Source organism: Cupressus sempervirens, chromosome 11 (genome assembly GCF_028749045.1).
Source record: "Cupressus sempervirens isolate cs-2001-9-10 chromosome 11, ASM2874904v1, whole genome shotgun sequence".
NCBI classification, from domain to species: domain Eukaryota; kingdom Viridiplantae; phylum Streptophyta; class Pinopsida; order Cupressales; family Cupressaceae; genus Cupressus; species Cupressus sempervirens.
The window spans coordinates 379179532-379203365 of NC_143128.1; the positions used below are offsets into that span (position 1 = coordinate 379179532).

Consider the following 23834-nt stretch of genomic DNA (forward strand, 5'->3'; position numbering starts at 1 on the left):
AACTCAGAGGACCCCGCTTGCCATTGCAAAACATGTATAACAATATGGCAAGCGAATGGATTAACATTAAGGGGTATTGCCATTCATTGGTATACGGATTTGGAGGCAACAAAGAAAAACACATGGAATAACATCCACATAGCCTTCGAGGAAGAATTCAGACTCTTGAGAGATGACGATGAAATAGTAACAGAGATTTATAACACAAGACAAGGGAAGAGTGAATCTGTCAAAGCCTACAACAGAAGAATGAAAGAGCTGATAGGGAAACTAGATAACAAGCTGGTAGATGGGCTAAAGAAACGATGGTTCACCGAAGGATTAACACCGTCTCTTAGAAAAAATGAAGATAGTCCCACCATCGACCTTTGGAGATGCTTGTACTCGTTCTATGGACATAGAAAGCGAGAGTAAAACTTCCAAGGCAACGAGGCATGGAAGCTCAAGTGAAAGCTCAAAGGAGAGAGAAGAAGAATCCAAAACTATTCAAGCCTTGAGAAAAGACTTGAGGCGTTTGATGAAGGAAGTAGCAAGGAGTAAAGAAGAAAAGAAAGAAGGGAGAGAACTCTGGTGTACTGAGTGTGAAAAAGAAGGCCATACTAAAGGAGCATGCCCGAAGAAAGCATTTTGTGAGATTTGTCAGGTACTAGGGCACGAAATTAAAGATTACCCCTCTAATTTGAAAACAAGGAGTGCCCAAGTATTCTTGACCCAAGGGGGGCAATCCACACCTCACTCCACTCTGCTGAAGAACACAAATATAGAAGCCTTACCAGGAGGATACAAAAATAACAGGAGAAGAAGTAACAATAATAGCAACAATGATAGCAATAATAACACACCACGACGTCCACTCCAGTATGATTCCAAGGGGAGGCCAGTGATCCAATGTAGGAGATGCAATGAATGGGGACATTTTGCACGAGACTGTCAAAGTGATGACAAACAAAATGGAGAAATGCTCTGTAAATGGTGTGGGCCAGGCAATCATGAGGATGCAAATTGCCCAAGATAGAAGGGGGTAAATATGCTAGACATTGAAGATCCGAAAGGCGAGATCCTTGCAGTCACCAGGATGCAAGCCAAAAAATTAACATATCCAGATGTTACTATGGAGACAGAAAGATTCCAGGAAACAAAGAAACACATTCAGGATAGCATGAGAGAGGAAGGAAAGACAAAGCCAGAAAAGCCCACTTCAAATAGGGGTATAACAAATATTGTGTAGCAAGTACTGGAAACTACTATCCCAGTGAAAATAGGTGATCTATTAGAAACATTACTCCAACTGCAGGTAGCACTAACACAAGGGGCTAACTCGAAAGGGATAATGTCATAGAAAGAGAGGGAGGGAGAAATAGCGACATAAGACAATACCCTGTTCACCATAGGGATGTGGAGAACACCAGAATTAGTAGAAATGAAGATACTAGGTTGCAAACTCTCGAATACTATTGTGGATGGAGGTTCCAATGTGAATGTCTTATTAGAAGAAATTTGGAAGGAAATAGGGAAACCTACACTATGGCCCCCGACATTTCAACTAGTGGGAACGGATCAACATGGAATCAAGAGTTTAGAAACGCTCATGGGACAAAAAGTCATAGTTGGAACGCAACAATTTTTTATTGATTTTGTGGTTATCACCCTAGAAAAGAAAGGATAGGATTCTCTATTAGGAAGGGGATGGTTGGTTGCGGCAAAAGCTACCCATAACTGGAAGTGAAACACTCAATCTGTTGAGTCAGAAGGAAGAAAGTATATCATAGACCTCAAGAACTAGTCACTAAGTCAAGACCTGGCATCAAACTCCGAAGGAGAGGATTATGGAGGGATGGAACCAGATGAGGAAGGAGTACTTAGATTAGGGGAATGCTCAGAAGACGACACAAGTTCCCTTAATGGATTATTTCACTGGCAGATGGGAGACTATGATGTTTTTCATGCGGAATGTAATATGCTGGAAGTACAGGAACCTGAGTCGGGAGAACAATATTTGGAAGGGTACACAGGGTATAAGGAAGGGATGGCAACTCTCAATAGACACCTGTGTGCATTTTTGAAAATGAAATAAAGCCAGGAAAATTTAAAGTCCGATGGCTAGGATAGTCTAAAATATCAGAAATAAAGGAGAATGGAGCAATAAAGTTATCTACTCTGGATAATGAACCTATCAGAGACCTCATAATTTAATAAATATGGACTCCTTAAATATGCTGGATGTAATGTAAATAACGACCAACCAATTGTGCCTCCATTGTACTGCCAAATATAGCAATCATCCCAAAATAGACTTCTATAAATAACAAGCTTGCCTCAGATACCCTCAAAACTCACTTTCAGCTCATGTGGGTCTCAATGATGAACTGACCAATCTTGGCTACGGGAACTTTCTAAAACAAGGATATTACAACATTATATTGATGAACCATGAGTAAAGGTACTGAGTTTTGATGCATCACTGCTTGAAAAGGATGAACAAATTCATCTTCCTCTTCAGATGAAGAAAATGTTTTGCTGCTCAAAGACAAATCCATGGATCCAACTTGTTCATGTTGAACTAAACATGCTTCTTTGGTCTCTTCTTCAAAAGTATCTACATATACTGGTACAAGTGAAATATCTGCCTTCCCAGTGGCCTTCAACTAAGAAAGATGTCGTATTAGACATCCTCTTGACATGAAAAATAGAGAACTCTTCTTGCCAAATGGAATTTGTACCATGACATCCTATTGATCAAATGGGTTACCTCATTGCTTGCTTCTACATCATGCTAGTTACAAATTTCAAACAGAGGAGAATCATCTTCAATATTTGAACAAATTCGTTTATGATGTTCATGATAAGGTCTTTATTAAGTATTGGGGTAACTCTTTCATGCATGACATGCTCAAGTATATGACCTTGAAATGAAGATTCATTATTTTTAGCTTGAATGGGCTCTTCATGTGTGTCCATCTTTTCTTGTCTCATGACATGATCATCTTCATTCACTTGTATAACATATGAATGATTTTCATCAGCGACTTTTTGAGAATGCAAAAACCAGAAATGAGAGTCGCCAGCTAAGTTTGCTTCCTTTTCTTGAAAGAGAATTGTAGGATCACTAGATTCAGACATAGGGTGCTTCACTTCTTCCTTCAGTGATTGTGCCTCAATAACAATCTTCTTTTGTGATGAAACTAACTTTTATTGATACCTATCAGAAACATTACGGGCAACATTTGGGAGAGGCCACCTTTTAATATCCTTGGTAGGAGCAAAGATCAAGCAACTCATTTGCCAACCTGTGCACCACAAGATTTGCCCTTGTGATGGATGACAAATCCAAAGACATAATTTTTTTTACAAACCCACTTTCTTCTATTCTTATCTGCCCAGCAAGAGTGAGGTCATCCTTTGCCAAAGTCTGTGCACTTGCAAGAGTAGCCTGAACTTCTTTCTTAACAGAAAACTGACTTCGAGAAACACTTCAAATTTGCAGTTGTAAGCTGAGCAGCAAATGGAACTCTTTTGTGTCAACTTGTTGACATGAGCAACAAATTTGCGCATAGGTACATGAGATTCCTTCTTCAATTGGGTGATTTGAGCCAAGAAAACATGAGCATCTTCAAGAGGCTTGAACCTTTCTTCAAATTTGGCTATGAGAGTAATTTAGTTTGTGAGTGCAAGATGATCAAACTAGTCAGAAGCCATGCCTTGGAGAGTTTTGACAACCTCATTGATACTTCCTCATGTTCAACACCATGAACAGTGCATCCAATGTAAAATGCAACAATGTGTTCGTCAGAATGTTGTTGTTGATCACCAAAGACCTTTGAAAAATTCTTTTGTGAACCAGCAGGAAGAGCATGTAGCGTAGAGCTAGATTCAACGGACCGAAAGGCCCGGCCAAATAATATCGTAGTAGAATTTTAATTTGGGCCCAATCATCCTTTGAAATGCACAATTTTCATATCATAATTGGCGATTTTCTAAATTAGGCATTATAAAGCCTATGTATTACCTTTTTTTAACTGCACTTTTTACATCACTTGGAAGCGTGAACATAAGAAAGGCCCAAAAGTGCTGCCTATAAAGAAGATGCAAGCAAAGTAAGATATCCACTTTTTGTCATTATGTGAATGCAAATTTTGAATTTGAAACATAGCAGGATGAAAACCTTTGGTGTACAAATTTTGGAGGATAAAAACCCTCTTGAATTTAATTGTGCATTTGGAGACAAAAGCCCTCATGTGTTCAAGGGAATTCTACTCAAGTATGGTGATTGTGCTCATTGTTGTGTCTCATAAATGCAAACAAACTACTTACATCATCAAAATAAAATTGATTTCAAGGGTTCCCAGCCTTGATATTGTTGTGCCATATCTGAAAGGGTATATGATAGTCATAGTAGTTGCTGTTGTATACGTATCAAGGCTGACACTATATCAGTTGTTTAAGGCTTTTGCTAGCATCAAAATTCATTTATGAGCCTTGCGTCATCATCATTGTGGACATTCTTCCCACTGTATTGGCCATTCATTCACTTTTGAGTAGGGTTATCGACTGCGATTGGGAAAATTTATGAGTTATGGCCATGTTCTGGTTTAGCTTAAACTTTGTGTTATTAGTATCGTATGCTGCTATTAGAATTTAGTTGTTATTCCGATTTGCAAAAAATCACAAAAAATAATAAATTGAGAAAACTATAGTGTCATTACATAGAGTCATAGAGTATGCACGACCATTAATTTAGGAATTTTGTTTCTCAAATGCATGTATACTTCCTACTTAGTACTGAAAATTGTTGAAACAAAATCTTTTGTAGGCATGTGCATGATTACACAAGGACCAATTTCAAAATTTGTTTCAACCACTTAAAGAAAATATGTTCTTTAAATTGAAAGATTCCTCTATCTAGAGGACATCCAATAAAGAAATCTAGATTCCAAAATATTGCCTTTGAACTTCTTAAGCATTTGCCTATCCTCCTGACAGCTTAATTCTTTTGGATGCATGCACCTCTTCATACTGTAGTATATTTTTGAAGATTTAAATTTCCTCCTTGTACAAGGGTATGCTTACGTGAGTAATAGTCACCTTGACACTTGAAACTTTTGTGCTCGCTTGTGATAAATGGTTTGAAGAGCTTCATTCCATGATCTTGTGAATATTTAGAAGAGGCAGTGAATGTGAGAACTGTTCACAAGACAAAGTAGACAAGGTCTGAGACATGGATTACAACAAAGTTTTAGCTTGAAATTTGACACAACAAGAAAATTCAATTTGGCTATAATGATGTTCTTATGATCGTAGGAATCTTTTTAGTGTTTTTCTAGTTCTTGGTTATCTCTTAGGTGTGTGTTGGATGGATATTTTGCAACTGACAGTTTTGGATAAAAATCCATTCGCAAAATAGGATGATCAGCCACAGCGTGTGAGACAGTCTCTCCTACCTTAAAGGGAAGGCTCCCCCTTCTCACCGTTCCTTGGATCAACTCAAGATAAGCAAGAAGTCGAGAGATTTTGTAAAAAGGGTCTTACCAATATTCTTTCTTCTTAACTTTCAAGAAAGAATCCACTTACTCGTGGAGCAAGTAATGGGCAGGGTGAATCTCTAACTACACTTCTATCAAGAGCTGGAAACAATGATACCGATAAATCTTCACTAACTCAAAGGCTAGCAGAAAATATACCGGTTTGGCTCTAAGTCCGATCGTACCTCAATATGGAAAAAACTTTACAATTAAGGCACAAAGACTCCTAAAAGTAAGAATACTTAACTATTTTGCAAATTAAGACAAAAATATAAGCTACAAAGAAAGCTTCTAGCTATATACTTTCACAATTGCTCCTAGTCAAATCTCTAGCTTCAATTGCTTCTTAACTCTTTTCTATTCAATTCACAAGATACAATTACCAATAACACAAGATACTATGAATGAAAGACAGCTTAGATGAATTATAGACTAAGCTTACAATCCACACAAATAACAATCTCACTTAATCAAAGTTAAGTATCAAATGCTCCTTTGTATTCACTCTCTCTCAAAATAGTGCTCACACAAACAAAGTTCTGCTGGCACAATTTCTCCAGAGCTCTCTTGCATAAAGATAATGATGATTTTACAATGAGGGGTCACTCCCTTATATAGGCAAAGAAGTTGAGAAAAAGGTGGAGGAAAAAGTGGGAGCAACTCAACCAACTTTGACCTAGTCTGACTATAGAAAATAAAGGGTTGGTTACATGCAACTGCACATGCAACTCACATTACATCCTTTTACATACATGTAACACATATTACATGTAATGCATTATAAACCACTATTAACATGAGATAAAAACTAAACAACAATCTTAGAGATTGTTTCTTAGTGCCTTGAATCTGACAATGATGTTACGCACTGTGGGAAGATCAACAATCTCCATAGTCTTTGATATGGATTCAATTCTCACTACATTCTCATACGCTGATTGCACAACTTTGGAATTTGCTATTGTAGTATCTAACAAGTGTTTTGTCAAAGATTTATACAAAACGAACTTGTTCATTGTGTGTGAACAAAAATTTTCAGAATCTACATCAGCATTGATCCTGATTGTATATTCTGAATTCAGTCTCTTTGCTGCCAAAAGATTACCAAAATCATTAGTAACATGGCATCCCATTTGTTCCAAATCACAAGTAAGACTTGTTTTAACTGCTTGACAATCTTCAAGGGCCACTTGCAGTTTTCTGATCAGCTTTCTTAATGTCTCCTCCTTGTAACCAATGAGTCCTTGAAATCTGAAGAACATTTCACATGACGGAAGAATGTCACATGAGACCATAGCATCCAAATCAAATTTTATCATTTCATCACAATCATCAAGGATTTCTTTCAGGTTATCTGCTTCTTGAGTTAAAGAAGAAATTAAGTTTTGTTCCATTTCGTTCATCTCTTTGACACGCCTAAGAACTGCAAGTGTCTCTGTGATAGCTCAAACTCCTTCAGAAATGATTTCCTATATCCAAGACTTAGCAACTTCAATCAACCTTCTCTCTTTAGACGTTTGTGATGTAACAATAACATTTTGAGAAGATTGTTTTTGGATAACCTCATTCAAATGAGAGATCTCCTGTTTGAATTGATTCTTCTTTTTCCAAAGCTTATGACTGCTTTTTGATACATTTGTCAATGCATCTTGAGCATCTTGCAAATAACCCAAACGAGATTGCTTTGCAACTTCAATCTTAGTAAACTTGTAGTTAGAACGAGTAAGTTCCTCAACAGGTTTATCTACCAAGGGTTGAACAACCTCAACATATTTGGTTTTATCAGAATCAACCAAAATTCTGGAAACAATCTTATCTTTCAAAGATTTGGATTTAGTCTTCTTCACAGGGAGATTGTCAGGAGGAACAACCACTTTTTTTGTTTTTGTTGTTATTCTACTCAACCATGCAGGCAAGTTGAAACTTTCATCTGCAGAAGCAGGCACAATGGAGACCACTGGCATTGATCCTGATTGTATATCTGTAGTGACTGAGCATGATTCAGTTTGTACTGTTGAAGGCATAGGAATATGTTGAGAAGACTCCGTCATGAAAAGTTCAAATCCTGTCAAAGATGTATCAAGTTGGGAAACTTGACCACTGGTAAGAGTCGGAAAATCTTCAAACACATTTGCTAAGTGTTCATATTGTTCATGTGCAGGGACACGACAAGCAATAGATGAAATAGGAAGAGCCATAGTGTTAACCTCCGAGATTGGAATGGAATGAGTGAAAATAGTAGAAAATGAATCTACATCATAACCTCATGCAAAAAGGTTTCTTCATGTAGAGAAGACGTGCAAGCTTGTGCAGGGTTTGGAGGAGACATGATCACGATTTCCCCTTCATCTGAATCTCCTTTATCAGATTTTGTTTCCAATTCTTCTTCTGATTTTGCCATTGATTCTTGAATTGGCTCAGGAACTTGAGATGATTTAGTTCCTTTTCTGCCCTTCAATTTGAATTTGAGGGCACTCTTGGCATTTGAAGACGAGGCACCATCTTTCCCTATAATCTTCAGTTGTGATTTCCTGCCAGGAGGACCAAAACTTCCATAATCCAAGCCCATTTTAGGATTTACTCTTTTAAGGCCTTTACTTTTCAACCATTTGTTAGTGTTTATTAGGATGGATTGAAACCTGTCTATGATAGATGTACCTTCCTTTTGTTTCCATTGAATAGGAAAATGACACATCTTATCAAAACTGGCTTGATGAAATTCCGGATCAAGGATGTCGCCATCATCTTCAACTTGAAAATCCAGAGTGATTTTCAACATGTTAAGATTGATTATTTGCCGCAAGGTTAACTTGCAGTAATCCATCTTCATGACGTCAAGTTTTCTTCTCATATTAATCCAAATGTCCTCAATGCGATGAACATGAGTATAGGCTCTTTTTATCTGAGAATCCATTTCTCGATAATCAAAATCAAACTTAGCCTTCAACTTTTTCAATATAATCAATTGCAATTCTGCTTCCATATTCTTTGCTTTAAGCATAGAAACAACTGAATAATTGTCTATAGTCAAAGGCTTAGTTGAGGTAATGCCAAATCTGGGCCTATGTGAAGCATGTTGATCACTCTGCACATCCATGAGTTGTCTTGCTAATTCCATCATAATGATTTGATCTGTAGCATACCTAGGTAGCATACCTAGGTAAGGTATACGACTCTCCCTTGAAATATCCAACTCTCAAGTATGTGAAAGTGGGAAACTGAAGAAAAATACAGCTGTACTGGTTCACCTTCTCCCATGCTGCATTAAATACTCTTTTGATAGACAACTACTTGTCGAACAAACACCTGTAATGTAAGAAGAAGGCATCTTGGACTCTTCTGTAGTGAAATTTACTATTTGCCAAAGTGATTTTGTCATAGTAATCCCAAATAAGAACTTGAAGACAATCTCCTTTGTTAGAAAGACCAAAAAAAGTCCCCATGGCAGCAGCAATGTAAACTAAATAAGAATTCATATAGAAAGACACTGATGTTCCCACATTGCATATCTGCTGGCAAAGCGCAATACTGATAAGTTCTCTCCAAAAGATGTGTTCTTTATTTTGCATAATTTGAAACATAAACTTATACATCCACGACTCAAAATCAGAAGAATCTTTAAGACCACAAATCCTATTGAGAAGGATGATGAGATCCTTGTACTCTTGTTTGAAATTTGACCGATGAAGAGTCTTTTGCCATCTGGAAAAATTGCTTCTTTTATTGTCTAACCAGTAAAGGTTGACATACTTCTGATAATTACTCTTTTGTTCATTCCAACAAGCCAAAGATGATTCTTTAGTCAAATCAACACATTCTTATTTATGCAGAACTTTGAAGATTTGCTCAATAAATTCAGGATCAAGGCTAATGATAACCTTGTTGTCAGTATCTTTGATAGTCCTCGTCTTAGGAGTAAACTGCCGTGCACATCCATAAACAAAGTCGGGTTCTATAGCCGCCATAGGAAACGTAGATACCAAATGAATATTGCTTCTCCTAATGGATTTCATTTCATGAGCAGCCGGGGCTTCAACTCTGTAGAAAATTAGCCACGTCTACATGACCAATCTTGGTGTCTAACACGTTATCCAAAACATATGTGACTAAAGAAGGAGATGCATGAGCTAATTCTTTATCATATTGATATTTCATTTTGCCTTTGGATTTGAATGACGAGGACATATGTTGTGCTTGTGCTCTAACACAAAAATCCCAAAACATAAATACATCATCAGAAGGAATCTCCACGCAAGTGAATTCCGGATCAGCAGTGAAGATTCAAAAAAAGAGTGTCTTTCAAAGAGAAGGCATATGCATATGCAATGGAACGGAAAGTGAAATGAATTGAATGGAATGTGGAATGAAATGAAAATGGAAAATGGAATGAAATGGAATGGAAATGTGTGAAGGTGAAATGCATGGGAATGCGTGCAAAGTGAAAGTTGCTGATTTCAAAAGAGACTTAGCGTTTTCAAGGCTTTATTGTATGAAAAACGAATACATGTCAATGCAACATGTAACGGGAGGTGGAGGGTGAAATGAGATGCAAGTGCGAGTAAAGGATACACTTTACGTGTATATGCGAATGAAGGTCAAGATGTAAAGCATGAAATGAAGCGGAAATATGTATTTATTCATGTAAGCGCAAATGCAGATGAAGAGATGGAATGAAAAATGGAGGTGAGAAAATGAGTTTTATAGTCACTTTTTGGGGAAAGGAGAAGTCAAAGTACATGGGAAGTGAAAATGACATCTTTTTTGACTTTCCAAAATGTGACTTTTGATCAAAACCGGAACTTTTGGATGCAATTACATGTAAGACATTTCGTGTAATTGTGTCGTGCGAATGGAAGCGAAAAGTGAGATGGGTGAAAATGGAAGCAGAAAATGGGATTACACGCATGTGCAGAAGGCGAATGAGATGGAAAACATGTAATTGCATTTTGTTGAGTGAAAGATGAAGTGTCGTGACATGGAAATGAAATATGAAAGATGACGATGCTTTCGCATGAAATGAAGCAAAAACAAGTTTCTGGGAAAAAAACTTGTAATTTCTCCAAGTGGAGAAAAACCGGCAAACAAACACAAAACACCAAAAACAAAAGAAACAATGTACCTTTGAAAATAACTCAAAACATGCCAAGATGGAATGCACTTCAAAGCTCAAATTCAAAATTTAGACTTGGTGAAGAACCAAAAACATGAAAATGAATGAAAACTTCATATTTAAAGGAAAAATGCACTTTCTATGGCAAAGATCTGCACAAATGGCAACCATCTAATGATTTCATGCATAAAATTAGGAAAGATAAGCATGAATTAAATTACAAGAAGGAAGAAGTCCACTTACATGCCAAATATGAAGGAAAAATATGCTCCAATGTTTGAAAAATTCTTAAAAAATGGTGAGACTTTTTCCAATCTTAAAAATTCAAATGAGGGGGCAGCAAACAAAGAGAAAATGTTGCAAGATACCAAAATGTGCCCTAAAACTTCTCCAAATTCCAACGTTTTTAAAGATGAAAGCTTGCAACATGTTTTTGAAAAAAAACGTGTTTTACCAAGAATCCCAAGTAAAATGTTTTGGTGTTTAAACACCAAAAAGTGAATCAATATGTAATGTAATCACTCAAAAAGAGCAAATCGATTCATCTCCATGCAAAAATGTTGATAAAAAAGGGAGATTTTCGGAGTTTTTTACAAAAACGTGCCCTAGATTTGGGCTTTCAAAAACGATTTTTGGCACATTAAACTCATCTTTGATGCAAGCAAACTCATCGCCAAGCCAAAATGCCTTGAATGCAAAAGATTTCGTGCAAATCCATGAAGAAAATCTTGAGTTATGGCCAAAATCAGATTCTTGAGGAGCAAGTGCACATTTTCTTCTCAAAATTGGACTTTTCAATGGACATTACACATTTTAAAATATTTTCTCTTCCAAAATCGGACTTTTTGGAGTCATATGCATGTTTTAAAAAATGTCTTCAATTGAAATCACACTTTTTAGAGTACATAACATGTTTTAAAATATGCCTTCAAGTGAAATCGGACCTTTTGAAGTCATATGCATTTTTTAAAGTCTCACTTTTAAGATGCTTAAGCACAAAAACTCTACTTTTCATGTCACAGCATCAAAAAGGTCCACTTTCATGAACTTTTGTTGTAATGGCATGAAAAGTGTCCTCCAAAGTGAATTTTATATGCATTTGCATGAAAAGTCTCCACTTTTCATAATTTTTATATGCAATTGCACATAAAAAGTCCACTTTTGAAGCCGTTTAGTCTTGTATTTCACTTAAAATTAAAAAATGTCACCAAATGGGAAAAAAATAATATTTATTTATCATATTATTCAATATAATACATAAACATCATTTTAAAGTGACATTTAGATAAGTATTTGATATTTAAATCAAATTTTTTTAAATGTAACTATATAGTTATGTAGTTACTTTAAGTTAAAAATTAAAAGGCAACTCAACTTAAAATTATAACATAAAGTGCACTATAGTCACTTTAAGTTATAAATTTAAAGTAAAAGTAACTTAAAAACATAACAAAAAGTGAGTAAAATGTTATATTTTTCAAAAAGTGAATGTCAAATTGAAAATATAACATCATATTTTTAATTCGTGCTGTTGCACTTAAAATGTCCACTTTTGATGCACTAAAGTGGGCATAACTCTTGATTGACAACTCCGATTGACCTCTAGGTTAGACCGAATCGAAGGGGAAATTGAAAAGCATGACATGAGCAAAACCAAAAGACTAAAAACAAGCAAACACAGCCTCAAAAACAAAGAACGGACTGTGAAAGCTTCAAAAATCAGGCAAAGGCTCAACATAAAGCAAAATAAAAAAGACTTGATGAAGGCTTTCAGTAAAACAATTCGATATTTGAATTGAAATAGATTGATCGATCAACATTAAGCAATTGAATATCAAATTTCAAGCTTAGAGAAATGCGAAACTAGCTAGAAAAAGTTTCGTGCTATTACCAACATTTTGTGGTGACAAAATGCAGGACAACAGTGTGTAGGTCAACAATAGTGTTAGAAGGTTGCATATACCTAGTTACACCTTGGAACAAAAAATTAAAATAGCAAAATGCCAACTTGGATGACCCTTGGTTCGTCACAAATTCTACTTTGTTGGTACAATTCACACATTTTTTATTGTCAGCTTTATGCAATTCTCATTTGATTAGGTGCCTGTATGTTCTAACACGAATATTCTGCATTCCTTTAAAAGGAAACCTTATTTCTAGGAATAGTTCAGATGTGCTAGGTTGTCTAGACTCTAAATAATGTGATCTTTGTTAAAAAATGCTCTTAGAAAAGTCTTGAGCTTGGCCCCGAACGAGCAGTCCCCACCACAACTAATATTTGTGTGCAATGAATACCCTTCTCAATAAGGATGGATTTTAGGTTCTATAATTTTTCAATCGACTGCTTGTCATCTGCTATTTTCTCTGCTGTCATTATCCAGTTCTTTCTTTGCAATGTGGTATATAACTGCCTGGCCCCAAATGAGCAGCCCCCACCACAAATAATTTTTTTGTGTAATGAATATCCTTCTTGATAAGGATAGAGTATAGGTTGTATAGATATTCAATTGAATGCTTGTTTTCTGTTTTTTCTTCTCTTTTTATCCATTTCTTTCTTTGAAATGTGATATGTAACTATGGAAGGGTACCACAGTTTTCAGTTTCAATTAGTTTTCTTTTGCTAGCACTTTTTTGACCTCATTATGTTAAAAATGTTGACATTTCTACTTAACAGGGATTTTGTATTAGGTAGACTCTTTAAATATAGTAGCTGTGGTTTCTATAGGGGGCGCTTATGTACCTTTTTTGGATCAATATATTTTATTTTTTTGGGTTACTAAAAGAGACACATTAGAAAAACCTATTGCATGGTACAAATGGACTTTTTTATTGAAGTACTTTTTCTGTAGTTTCCAATTCAATGAAATACATTTAGAAAATTGCTAATATGTGACTGAAACTATAAATATAAACTACGTTGCTAGTAACCATTAGCACGTGAATGTGCTAGGTATCAATGCTTTAACTTGTTATTTATTGAGTTATGACTGTTTATGGTGTTTCCATAATTTAGATTTAACATATGAATAATTTCTCAAATCCAAAAACTCATGAGGTTTACAACTTTTGCATTTGATATTATATTTGCAAATCTTGGCAGGTTTTTGATTCATTGATAGGGCTTCTTTCCTCAAGACCACCACATGGAGAGGCAATGTGGCATGTAAGCTGGCTGTTCAAAAGTATACTTCCATACCTTGAAAGAAAACGTTTTGATCATCACTTGAAGGTATGTATGTACTATCCCAACCGAATATTGCTCCAGAATTCCTCAAATGTATCACAAAAATTTTAAGCAACAATTGCATGCAACTGTTTTACAATCATCCAACAATAAAATTAGAAAATACTCAAATGAACAGCCTAAAAAATGTTATTGGTCTATAATATTCAATAATACAATAACAATCACAAAATCCAATCTTAAATATATTAGTAACAACCAGATTGGAAAAAAACTATGATAGGACCTGTAATTGCATATGTTTATCGCATAGATTTATTAAGTAATGCACACAGATAATGAACACGAACAGCAGTACTCCTTTATTCACATATGCCAACAGATTACATAACTGGTGATAAGATGCTTTACAATGACCCAAGAGGGTGTATAAATACTTTCCGCTGAACTTTCCAGAAGTGTCTGTCGGCTACAAAACTAATCTACTCGTCGACTACCAAATAGAAAATCTCTGACGGCATAACCCAGTCGGCTACAGAATACAAAATCTGCCGACTACATCATATGCAAACTTCGTCGTGAATTGACCACAAATGATGAACCAGATTTGTGTCCAATCCACCAGGATAACCTAAAGGTTTCCATCCTCAAGTTTTAGTAAGAATGCTCGAAGCTTCCTCAATTTCTCCAAGAGAAATCTGAAATCAAAACTGAATCCAAGCATGAAGAAAACGAGTCTCTGAAAGTCCTTTTGTAATACATTCCCGTGACTCTTCAATTTCCCTTTACTGTCTCTACATATTTCTTTCTCCGTCTTTTATCAATCCACTTGAAATTAATATATCCATTTAATAATAAAGTGGCATTATAATAGACTATTAAATCTTCTGGCATCAAAATAAATAATTAATCGAACTGAAAAAACCATGTGTGATAGCTTGTTAGAAAGCTCTTGGTGATATGCTTCCAGTTCAATATCGAAATGGCTAAAAGGCTGAATGCGCTAACTTACTATAAATAGCAAGTATCTAGAAACCCTGTTGAATCAGCTCAAATTGGCCTTGGAATTGGGAGTGCCTAAGTCAAAACTCACAGTGAGCGTTGTAAGGTCCTGGTTAGTGTGCGTAACCATGGCAAAAAGGACCAACAACGCATCAGGAAAAAATAGCTTGAAAAAGTGGACATTACTGCCCCCCCCTTCCCAAAGATTGCTTGCGCTCAAGCAATCTATGTCTGCATGCTATGACCAAGATGTTTAGATCTCATATGAACCTCAAGGAAGCTGCTCCACCAAGCTGTTGTGCTACTTTGATACAAATCATGTGTCTAGAATTGTGAAACCGCTCATCAATACCCCACAACAACAATGTGTCACCATAGCACTACCAGGATCCAACCCATATACAGGTTTAGTCAAATCAACCCACCATGTGCTTCTATCATATACAAGAAGATCCTCAATCCAATTGAGAGCCTCACTCAAGCTGTAATCACAAGCATTAGTAGGGGCAAATGAAGGAGGGGGCTCAACATTATACCAACCAGTTGCCTGAAACATTCCTAACCACAATAATGTTCCTCCTAGGTCCTACAAGCAAATAGGCCATCCACCTTCCCAGACGTGTATAATATCTTGTCGCTCTATAGCTATAATAGGTGCAATGTCCAAGATGTCAAAATGTCACAACACTGGCCCTCTAACATGTATCCCAAATCAGTGATTGTACTGAAGAAGCAAGCGAGCAACATTGGTGACAAAAACACAAAATAACTGAGAGGAGGAGGGGGCAAACTATTTAATACACTAAACAAAGCTAAAAGAGAACAAGAATGACAGGGGCAGAGAATATTATCTCGTGGAAACCCTTTTGGGTAAAAACCATAGTAATACTCATCACTATCAAAATGGGCGACAACCCAGTACAAGCAGAGCTGCGACTCTTTGGCTCACCCAAATACAGTTAAGAATTCAACCCAAACAAGTGAAGGCTGCAACCTCCAGAGGGCTCCTACCCAACACATTCGGATATAAGGATGGCAAATCACAAACATATCAAGCTCTGGTTTCACCAAGGATTGGATAAACACAAATAATACAACTGCAATATTAATGGTTCTTTTTTGGATAAACACAGTTTCTACCTCGTGAATGTTGTCATAGGCTGATAGAAAGATGACTTCAATCCAGTGGCTTAGATGTGAGCTACAGGCATCTTTCACAGTGCTATCATTATTGCACAGACCACCAAAAACTTGCTTCAAAGACTTCGGATCTCTTTGAAAAAGAACTGTATTCATAGCACTTGATCAATACTGTTCACTCACCTTTTTAAACCTCTTCACACATCCTCAATCTTATGGTTCTTCCCCAGCCATCATGCAAGTCTGCAGTTTTTGTAACTGAAAATGCAGACCTTTCAATTGATATTTCGATTCAATTGATTCTTGTCATGTGTGCTGATTTTGGAGTTGAACATTTTTATTTTTCAAATGTTTCTCATACATAATGTCTCTGTAATGGTGCTTGTGATTCCAAAAAGATTGTCCAACCACTGTAGCATAAAGTGGGTACTCCCCCACACTACACCGGATTTCCCAAAATTTTTAGACCAGTCTGCGTTCCTTTATCAATTTTTCAAAATATAGTCACTACACCACACTCACTATATCCAGCACACCCATTTCATGTAGTCTGCATGCACTTTTTGCAAACTCATGTACAGGTATTCAAAACCAACATACATCTGAACATTAGAGCCTCAGAATATCCAATGTCATGTGCATACAAGGCCCCTGGTTGTGATGTTCATACAACCATTTTCACAGTATATAAAATGACATACATATGAGCTTCAAAATATATCCGACATCATCATTTCCTTAAAACAAAAATGACACTTTACATATTTTATACACTTGCATGCATAGAAAACAAATTTTCTGTTCACTATCATTCATGCTACAGGCATGATTATCATGCCCCTCTGTTTTTTTGCCACTCTTACCCACAAAAGTAATATGTATGTCTCCTGCAGAAAAAAATACATACTCCAGGACGCAGATGGAATCATGTCCATGTGTTTGTCGCTATGTCTATTTTGGTAGACTTTCTCACAAAACATGCATCCTTATGAAAAGGAAAAAGAAAAATCCCGAAGTTAGCAGTGCTAGTGCTGTTATTTTGCATCATGAGGTTAGTAACGTTGCAAACATATCCTCTTTGCCCATACAGTGATTCCCATACCACAGATGCAGGAGTCGGGTAACATTCTACAAGAATGATATCTTTAACGCACAACCTTACTGCATATTCAAGAACAAACTGTCAAAGGCATGCTCCATTATATCGGGTTAGAATGAAAACATATCCTTAGATCATCAGTTAAGAAAGGATGATTATGGGGCACAGGCATATTGCAGAACTTGTCACAGCTTGATAGGAAAATTCAACTCCAATCCAATTCGCCTGTCACATGTGCTAGCAGTTGCAGTTGAACATTATAGAAAGACAACTCCAGTCTGCACCATAATTGGTTTGATAGCTTAGCTGCTTGGCCATGTTTGATATACATCTGAACTAATTTACGGCAACGTGCTCATCCGCACAGACACATGACATATGTAAACCATAAAGCTCCACTAACCAACACTTGAAGTCAAACAATAACAGGCAGACAAAAGCAATCAGATGATTCGATGAATGCCATAAACTTAATAGTCTTCCCCTTTTTGTCATTGATGGAAATCCATGTAAAACCAACGACAAACAAATAGCTGAAACAATGTCAAAACTGAACCAACTTCCCCTGAGAGTCTATTCACCCTTTGACATCAATGACCATACATTCTGAAATGAAAAACACATTTTGAAAAAGATATAACGATGAAGCTCTTCCCCTGAATTTGTGCAGGCTAGTGAGGTAGTAGAACACTGAGCTGCTTCGAAGATAGTCAAAGTGATCCCGTGGTAAAGCTTTTGTAAAAATGTCAGCCACCTGTTCCTTTGAACAAACGTATTCCGACTTGACAATATTGTTGGCAACTTGCTCTTTCAAATAGTGATATTTAATAGGAATGTGCTTGGTGTGAGAGTGCATGACTAGATTCTTGGAGATGTCAATTGCACTTGTATTATCACAATAGATGCCAATAGGATCAACAAATTCAAGCTTCTAATAAATCAAGGCATTCTTCATCCATATTTTTTGAGTGTAACACGCAACGATAACAATGTATTCAGCTTGAGCTGTAGATAAAGATGTGCAAGATTGTTTCTTGTTGAGCCAAGAAACCAAACAACCACCTAAGAAGAAAGCACAACCACTTGTACTCTTCTTGTCATCCACCGAGCCACCCCAATCTACATCTGTATAGGCTGTTAGAGAAATTGGAACTTTTAGGAAACCAAAGACCAGATTCAATAGTGCCTTTAAGGTATTTAAAAATCCTTATTAACAGCTGAAACATGTGTTTGCTTGGGGGATGGTTGAAAATGCGCAACACAACCAAAAACTTGCATAATAACTGGTCTAGTAGCTGTTACATATAACAGGCTTCCTACCATTGAGCTGTAAAAAGTTTGATCAACAAAGGAAGATACATCATCCTTACTAAGCTTGCATCTGGTTAAAATAGGAGTGCTGACCAGATTGCAATTTTTCATCTTAAACCTCTTAATCAACCCGCTAACATACTTAGCTTGTGAAATGAAACTACCTTCCACTGACTGACTAATTTGCAGCCCAAGGAAGTAAGACAATTCACCCCTCAGAGAAATTTTGAATTCACTTTTCTTGCAATCAGAAAATTCCTTGTTCATTTTGGAGCAGTCACTACCAAAAATTAGATCATCAACATAAACAATGACTATGAGAATGCTGTTACCTTCCTTCTTGACATACAAGTTGCTGTCCACACGCCCTTTCTTGAATCCTTACTTTTGTAAGTAGCTGGCCAACCTGTCACACTAAGCTCTAGGAGCTTGTTTTAATCCATAAAGTGCCATTTTCAGCTTGCATACATAGTCCAAATTATTAATCAACAAAAAACCATCCTGCTGTTCAACATAAACTTCTTCATTCAAGTCACCGTTTAAGAATGCAGATTTGACATCCATTTGAAATACCTTAAAACCTTTGAAGCAAGAGAATGCAAGAAACATTCTAATTGCCTCTAATCTAGAACGGGAGCAAAATTCTCATCAAAATCCATACCTTCAACTTGTGAGTACCCTTAGCAAAACAACCGAGCCTTATTCCTAATGACTTTACCTTCTTCATTTACCTTATTACTTAAAATCCACTTGGTCCCAATTACATTCTTGTTCCTGGGTCTAGGCACAAGCTCCCAAATGTTGCTTTTGTGAATTTGCTCCAACTCTTCCTTCATGGTTGCAATCCAGTTTTCAACTTTGGCTGCCTCTTCATAACATTTGGCTCATACAAAGACATTAGTGAACAATTATCACTTTCAAAATAATTAACATCCTTTCTATTAGTCCTTGTCTCCTTTCAGCTATAACTTGATCTAAGAGATGATTCTTTTGAACAAACTTAGGAGTTTTAAAGGAGGAGGAATCACCAATTTCACCTTGAGTATCATGTTTGGAATGCCCGTGTGAGGTTTCAGCTTCATCAATTGAATAATTTCACTCCCACTATGTGATTGAGTCTTATCCTTGGCATTGTCAACTCCTTTGCTGGTTGTTCCAGCTTGTGTGGGTGGGGATGATGTAGGTACAATAGTGTTGGTCTAAACTTGTTCTTCACTTGTGTTGTCCACAGTCTCACCAGAAATGCTAGCAACATTATGAATTATAACATTAACACTTTCAACAATTTTATGTAATGTTTTGTTGTAACATTTAATTGCCTTGCTCTTTGAGGAGTAGCCAAGAAAGATCCCTTCATTAACTCTAGATTCAAATTTACCCAAGTTATCTTCATCTCTTCTAATATAACATGAGCTGCCAATTTTTTTAAAATACTTGATTATGGCTGGGTCGCCTTTCCAAAGTTCGTATGAAGTCTTGTTGAACTTAGATAGCAACAACGCCCTATTTTGAATAAAGATAGTTGTATGGATAGTTCTCTTAAAAATGTATTACTCACCTTCCTTTCATTCATCAAGCAATGTGCCAGCTCTTGGACTCTTCTGTTTTTTCTTTGCACAACACCATTTTGTTGTGGTGTTCTTGGGGCTGAAAACCGTCTTCTAATACCATGAAGTTCACAAAAGCTCATAAACTTATTAGAAGTGAACTCTCCACCATTATCAGAATGCAAGCATTTGATCTTCAAATCTATTTCATTCTCAACTAGAACTTTAAACACTTTGAACTTATCTACGGCTTTTGATTTTTCTTTTAAAAAGGCAAGCCATGTCATGCGAGTATAATCATCAATCAGCAAGATAAAATATTTCTCGCCTTGAAGACTTGTTGTCCTTGTTGGTCCACAAAAATCTGGGTGGACTAGTTCAAGTGGTTTGCTGCTGGTAAATTCTTTTGGTTTGAAGGAAGCTCTTGCTTGCTTTCCTTCTTGACAATTCTTGCAAACAATGTCAGCTGGTTTCTCTATCTTTGGCATGTCTCTAACCGCTTTCTTCTTGCAGATCTTGATCAAATTATCAAAATTAATGTGCCCAAGACGCACACTTGTGCCAAAGCCAAGCATCATCCATACTTCTTAAACAACAAGTTTCAGCAGTAGAGTCCTCAAGAATGTAAAGATTGTTAGCTTCCCTTGTTGCATTTGTTATGATATCTTTCCCTTTCTTTATAATGCGAGAGTTTGAATTAAAACCAAGATCATACCCTTGATCACATAACTAACTCACGCTCAACACATTATGGTTCAGCCCCTTAACATAGAGTACATTTGTGATATCGCTATCAGGATTTAACTGTGTGATTTTGAGTCAAACTCATTGACCCATGTTTCATGAGTAGTGATTCAACATGAATCCATCTATCATGAGAATAAATGGAACACTTAGCACTCATTGGATAGAGTACATTTTCAACAATAGTTTGACCATTATTTAATAAAAGTTTACCTATGCTAGCAACTCTAGCAGGACAACTATCAATAAAACTTACTTTCCTCTCTTCATTTGTTTTATGGAATTAATTTTACTTAAATCACCTGTCATGTGTCTAGAGTAGCCACTATCAATGTACCATATATATTTTTCATTCTTGGCTACAAGGGCAATTAAAACAACTAGAGCCTTGAGGGAAGCCTCTTGGTTCTTCTTCCATACCTTAACAATCTTTGCATGCTTTTAATATCAGCCTTAGTGAGTGATCCTGCACCATAACTCTTACAAAACCTTGAGGTGTGACCAAACTTGTTACAACAGTAGCATATTAGATTGAATCTACTAAAAGAACCAAACTTTTTTCTAGAACAAGCCTTGCAATCCATAGCCTTATGTCCAAAATAATTGCATGAAAAACAATAACCATAGAAGAAAGGTTTGTTCACCTTGTTAGCTTGATTTTGTTGAGAGATAATAAGCTGTTCATCATTGGAACCCAGCGGTTCCTTTCCTTTTGACAAAGAACTTTCACCTTATTCCCAGCCAATTCTTTTCTTATTAAGAGCAGGTCTTTGAGAAGAAAGGATGTCATCCAAAGATAAGTTGTTGCTGTTATTTGAAAACTCCAAGCTAGATAAGATAGTAGATTTACCAATGTTTCTAAATCAAACGACTTCAACTTCTAACTTGATTATTTTGTCTTCCTTCAGTTGACTCCGATTCTCAAGATTCTCATGAATTATCTTGGCCTCCTCATTTAGGACTTTGAAATCATTCCATTTTTTTCAGCTTCACCAAGAACCATTGCAATCTTCATCTTTTCCTCACTCTCCACTTGCGGCAGATCAACAAGATTCTAATTTTTCTTTTTGAGCATTTTAATTTCAGCCAAGGCTGCAACTAGTTCAAACTCTAAGTCAACTTCATTGTCATCCATAACTACATCTTTAAAAAAGTTTTGGTCTTCAAGCTGAGCGTCCTTCATGGCTACATGTGTCATATCCTCTTGAAGATCTTTGCCATATGTAGTACGTAATTGCTCTCAAATCTTGTTAGCTGTATTGAGGTGGATAAATTTGTCACGTAGAGAATCTATAAGACAACTTATTATAGCATTCATTGCCTTTGCATGTGCTGTCACTTTTTTCTATAATTTTGAAGTTTAAAGGGTGGAACATATTCCCAAACCTCAAGACCAAGAGCCTTGATGTAGGTCATCATTCTAAAGCTCCAAATGGTGAAATTCGAGGCATCAAACTTGGGAATCCCACAATTTATGCTGTTCCAGATTCAAGTCATCAACAACGATGAACAAAATCTCATCATTTTGAGGATCATCCTCACTGCTGGATGTATTATCGCTGTCATCTTTAGAGTATGATACTCTTTTTGATTTATTAGCTTTCTAATGATGTTTGGAAAATCTTTTTGTTCTCCTAGCCTTTGTGTTCTTTTCATCTTGGTTGTTGTCGTCTCTCTCAAAGGGACATTTAGATGCGAAGTGGTTTTGTATCCCACAATTGAAACACTTCAAAGAGATCTTCCCTTTGTTCTTGGTAAGACCATTTTTCAGCTTCCTCACTAGGTTTGCAATTTCGTCATTTGAACCTTCATCCAAACTTTCACTTTGTTTTTTCTCCTTGTCATTACTAGTGTTAGAAGCATCTCAGTTTTGGAAGTCCCTTCAACATTAGTTCTCATCTCATAGGCAGTTAGAATGCCATGCAATTTATAAATAGTAAGAGTATCCAAATCAAACATTTCTTCAACAACAGATACCTTAGCATTAAATTTCATGGTAAGAGGGCGAGTAATCTTTTGCACCACAGTTTTCTCAGTGATTTCTCCCAAGCCTTTCAATACATTGGCAACCTCATCAACCCGAAGAAAATAGGCTGCAATGTTTTAATCTTCTTTCATTTGAAGACTCTCAAAGACAACTCTATGTGTTTGAACCTTGGTGTTTCTGACTTTGATGTCCCATGATAAACATTAAACAACTTGTCCCATGCTTCTTTGGCTGAGGTACAGTGCATAACTTTGACAAATTCATATTGAGTCAGCCTACATAATAAGGTATTCATAGCCTTAGCATTGTTCTCAAAATCCTTTTTATCATCAGGACCAGTGGGTGGTTGAGCTAGAACGGTGTAGCCATTGACCATACTAAGATAAACATCACATCCTAATGACATAATGTATGTCTTCATGTGCACAACCCAAAAGGCATAGTTTGTTCCATCAAATAGGGGTGCATGTTTTGCTTCAAGACCTTCTAAAGCACTCATGATGAAACAAGACAAACCTACTCTCAAGCTTTTAAGCCTTGGAAAGAGAAACCTTGCTCTAATACCATTGGAAAACACAAAAATACTGAGAGGGAGAGGGGATGAATCAATATTTTAAACTATTTAATACAGTAAGCATAGCTGAAAGAGAACAAGAACGACAGGGACACAAAATATTATCTCGTGGAAACCCTTTTGGGTAAAAACCATGCTTATATTGATCACTATCAAAATGGGCAACAACCCAGTACAAGCAGAGATGCAACTCTTTGGGTCATCCAAATACAGTTAAGGCTTCAACCCAAACAAGCCAAGGCTGCACCCTCCAGAGGGCTCCTACCCAACACATTCAGGTACAAGGATGGCAAATCACAAACATATCAAGCTCTAGTTTAACCAAGGATTGGCAAAACACACATAATACAACTGCAATATTTCTGATTCTCTTTTCGATTAACAAAGTTTCTACCTCATGAATGTCTTCATAGTTTGATAGAAACATGACTTCAATCCAGTTGCTCAGATGTGAGCTATGGGCATCTTTCATACTGCTGTCATTATTGCACAGACCACCAAAAACTTGCTTCAAAGACTCCGACTCTGCTTAAAACAAATTTGTATTCATAGCACTTGATCAATACTGTTCACCCACCATTTTAAACCTTCTCATACATCCTCAATCTTATAGTTTT

At 36.5% G+C, this 23834-nt stretch overlaps 1 protein-coding gene across 3 annotated transcripts in view; it reads left to right on the forward strand.

Annotated features, from left to right (window-relative positions):
* Positions 1 to 23834, forward strand: part of LOC149529634 (protein TRANSPARENT TESTA 9-like) — a 177360-nt gene that overhangs the window by 71037 nt on the left and 82489 nt on the right. For all 3 annotated transcript variants that reach the window (XM_089811748.1, XM_089811750.1, XM_089811749.1), the window contains exon 13: positions 13730 to 13858. In XM_089811748.1, coding sequence (XP_089667874.1) covers positions 13730 to 13858 — 129 coding nt within the window. The remainder of the gene's footprint in view (positions 1 to 13729; positions 13859 to 23834) is intronic.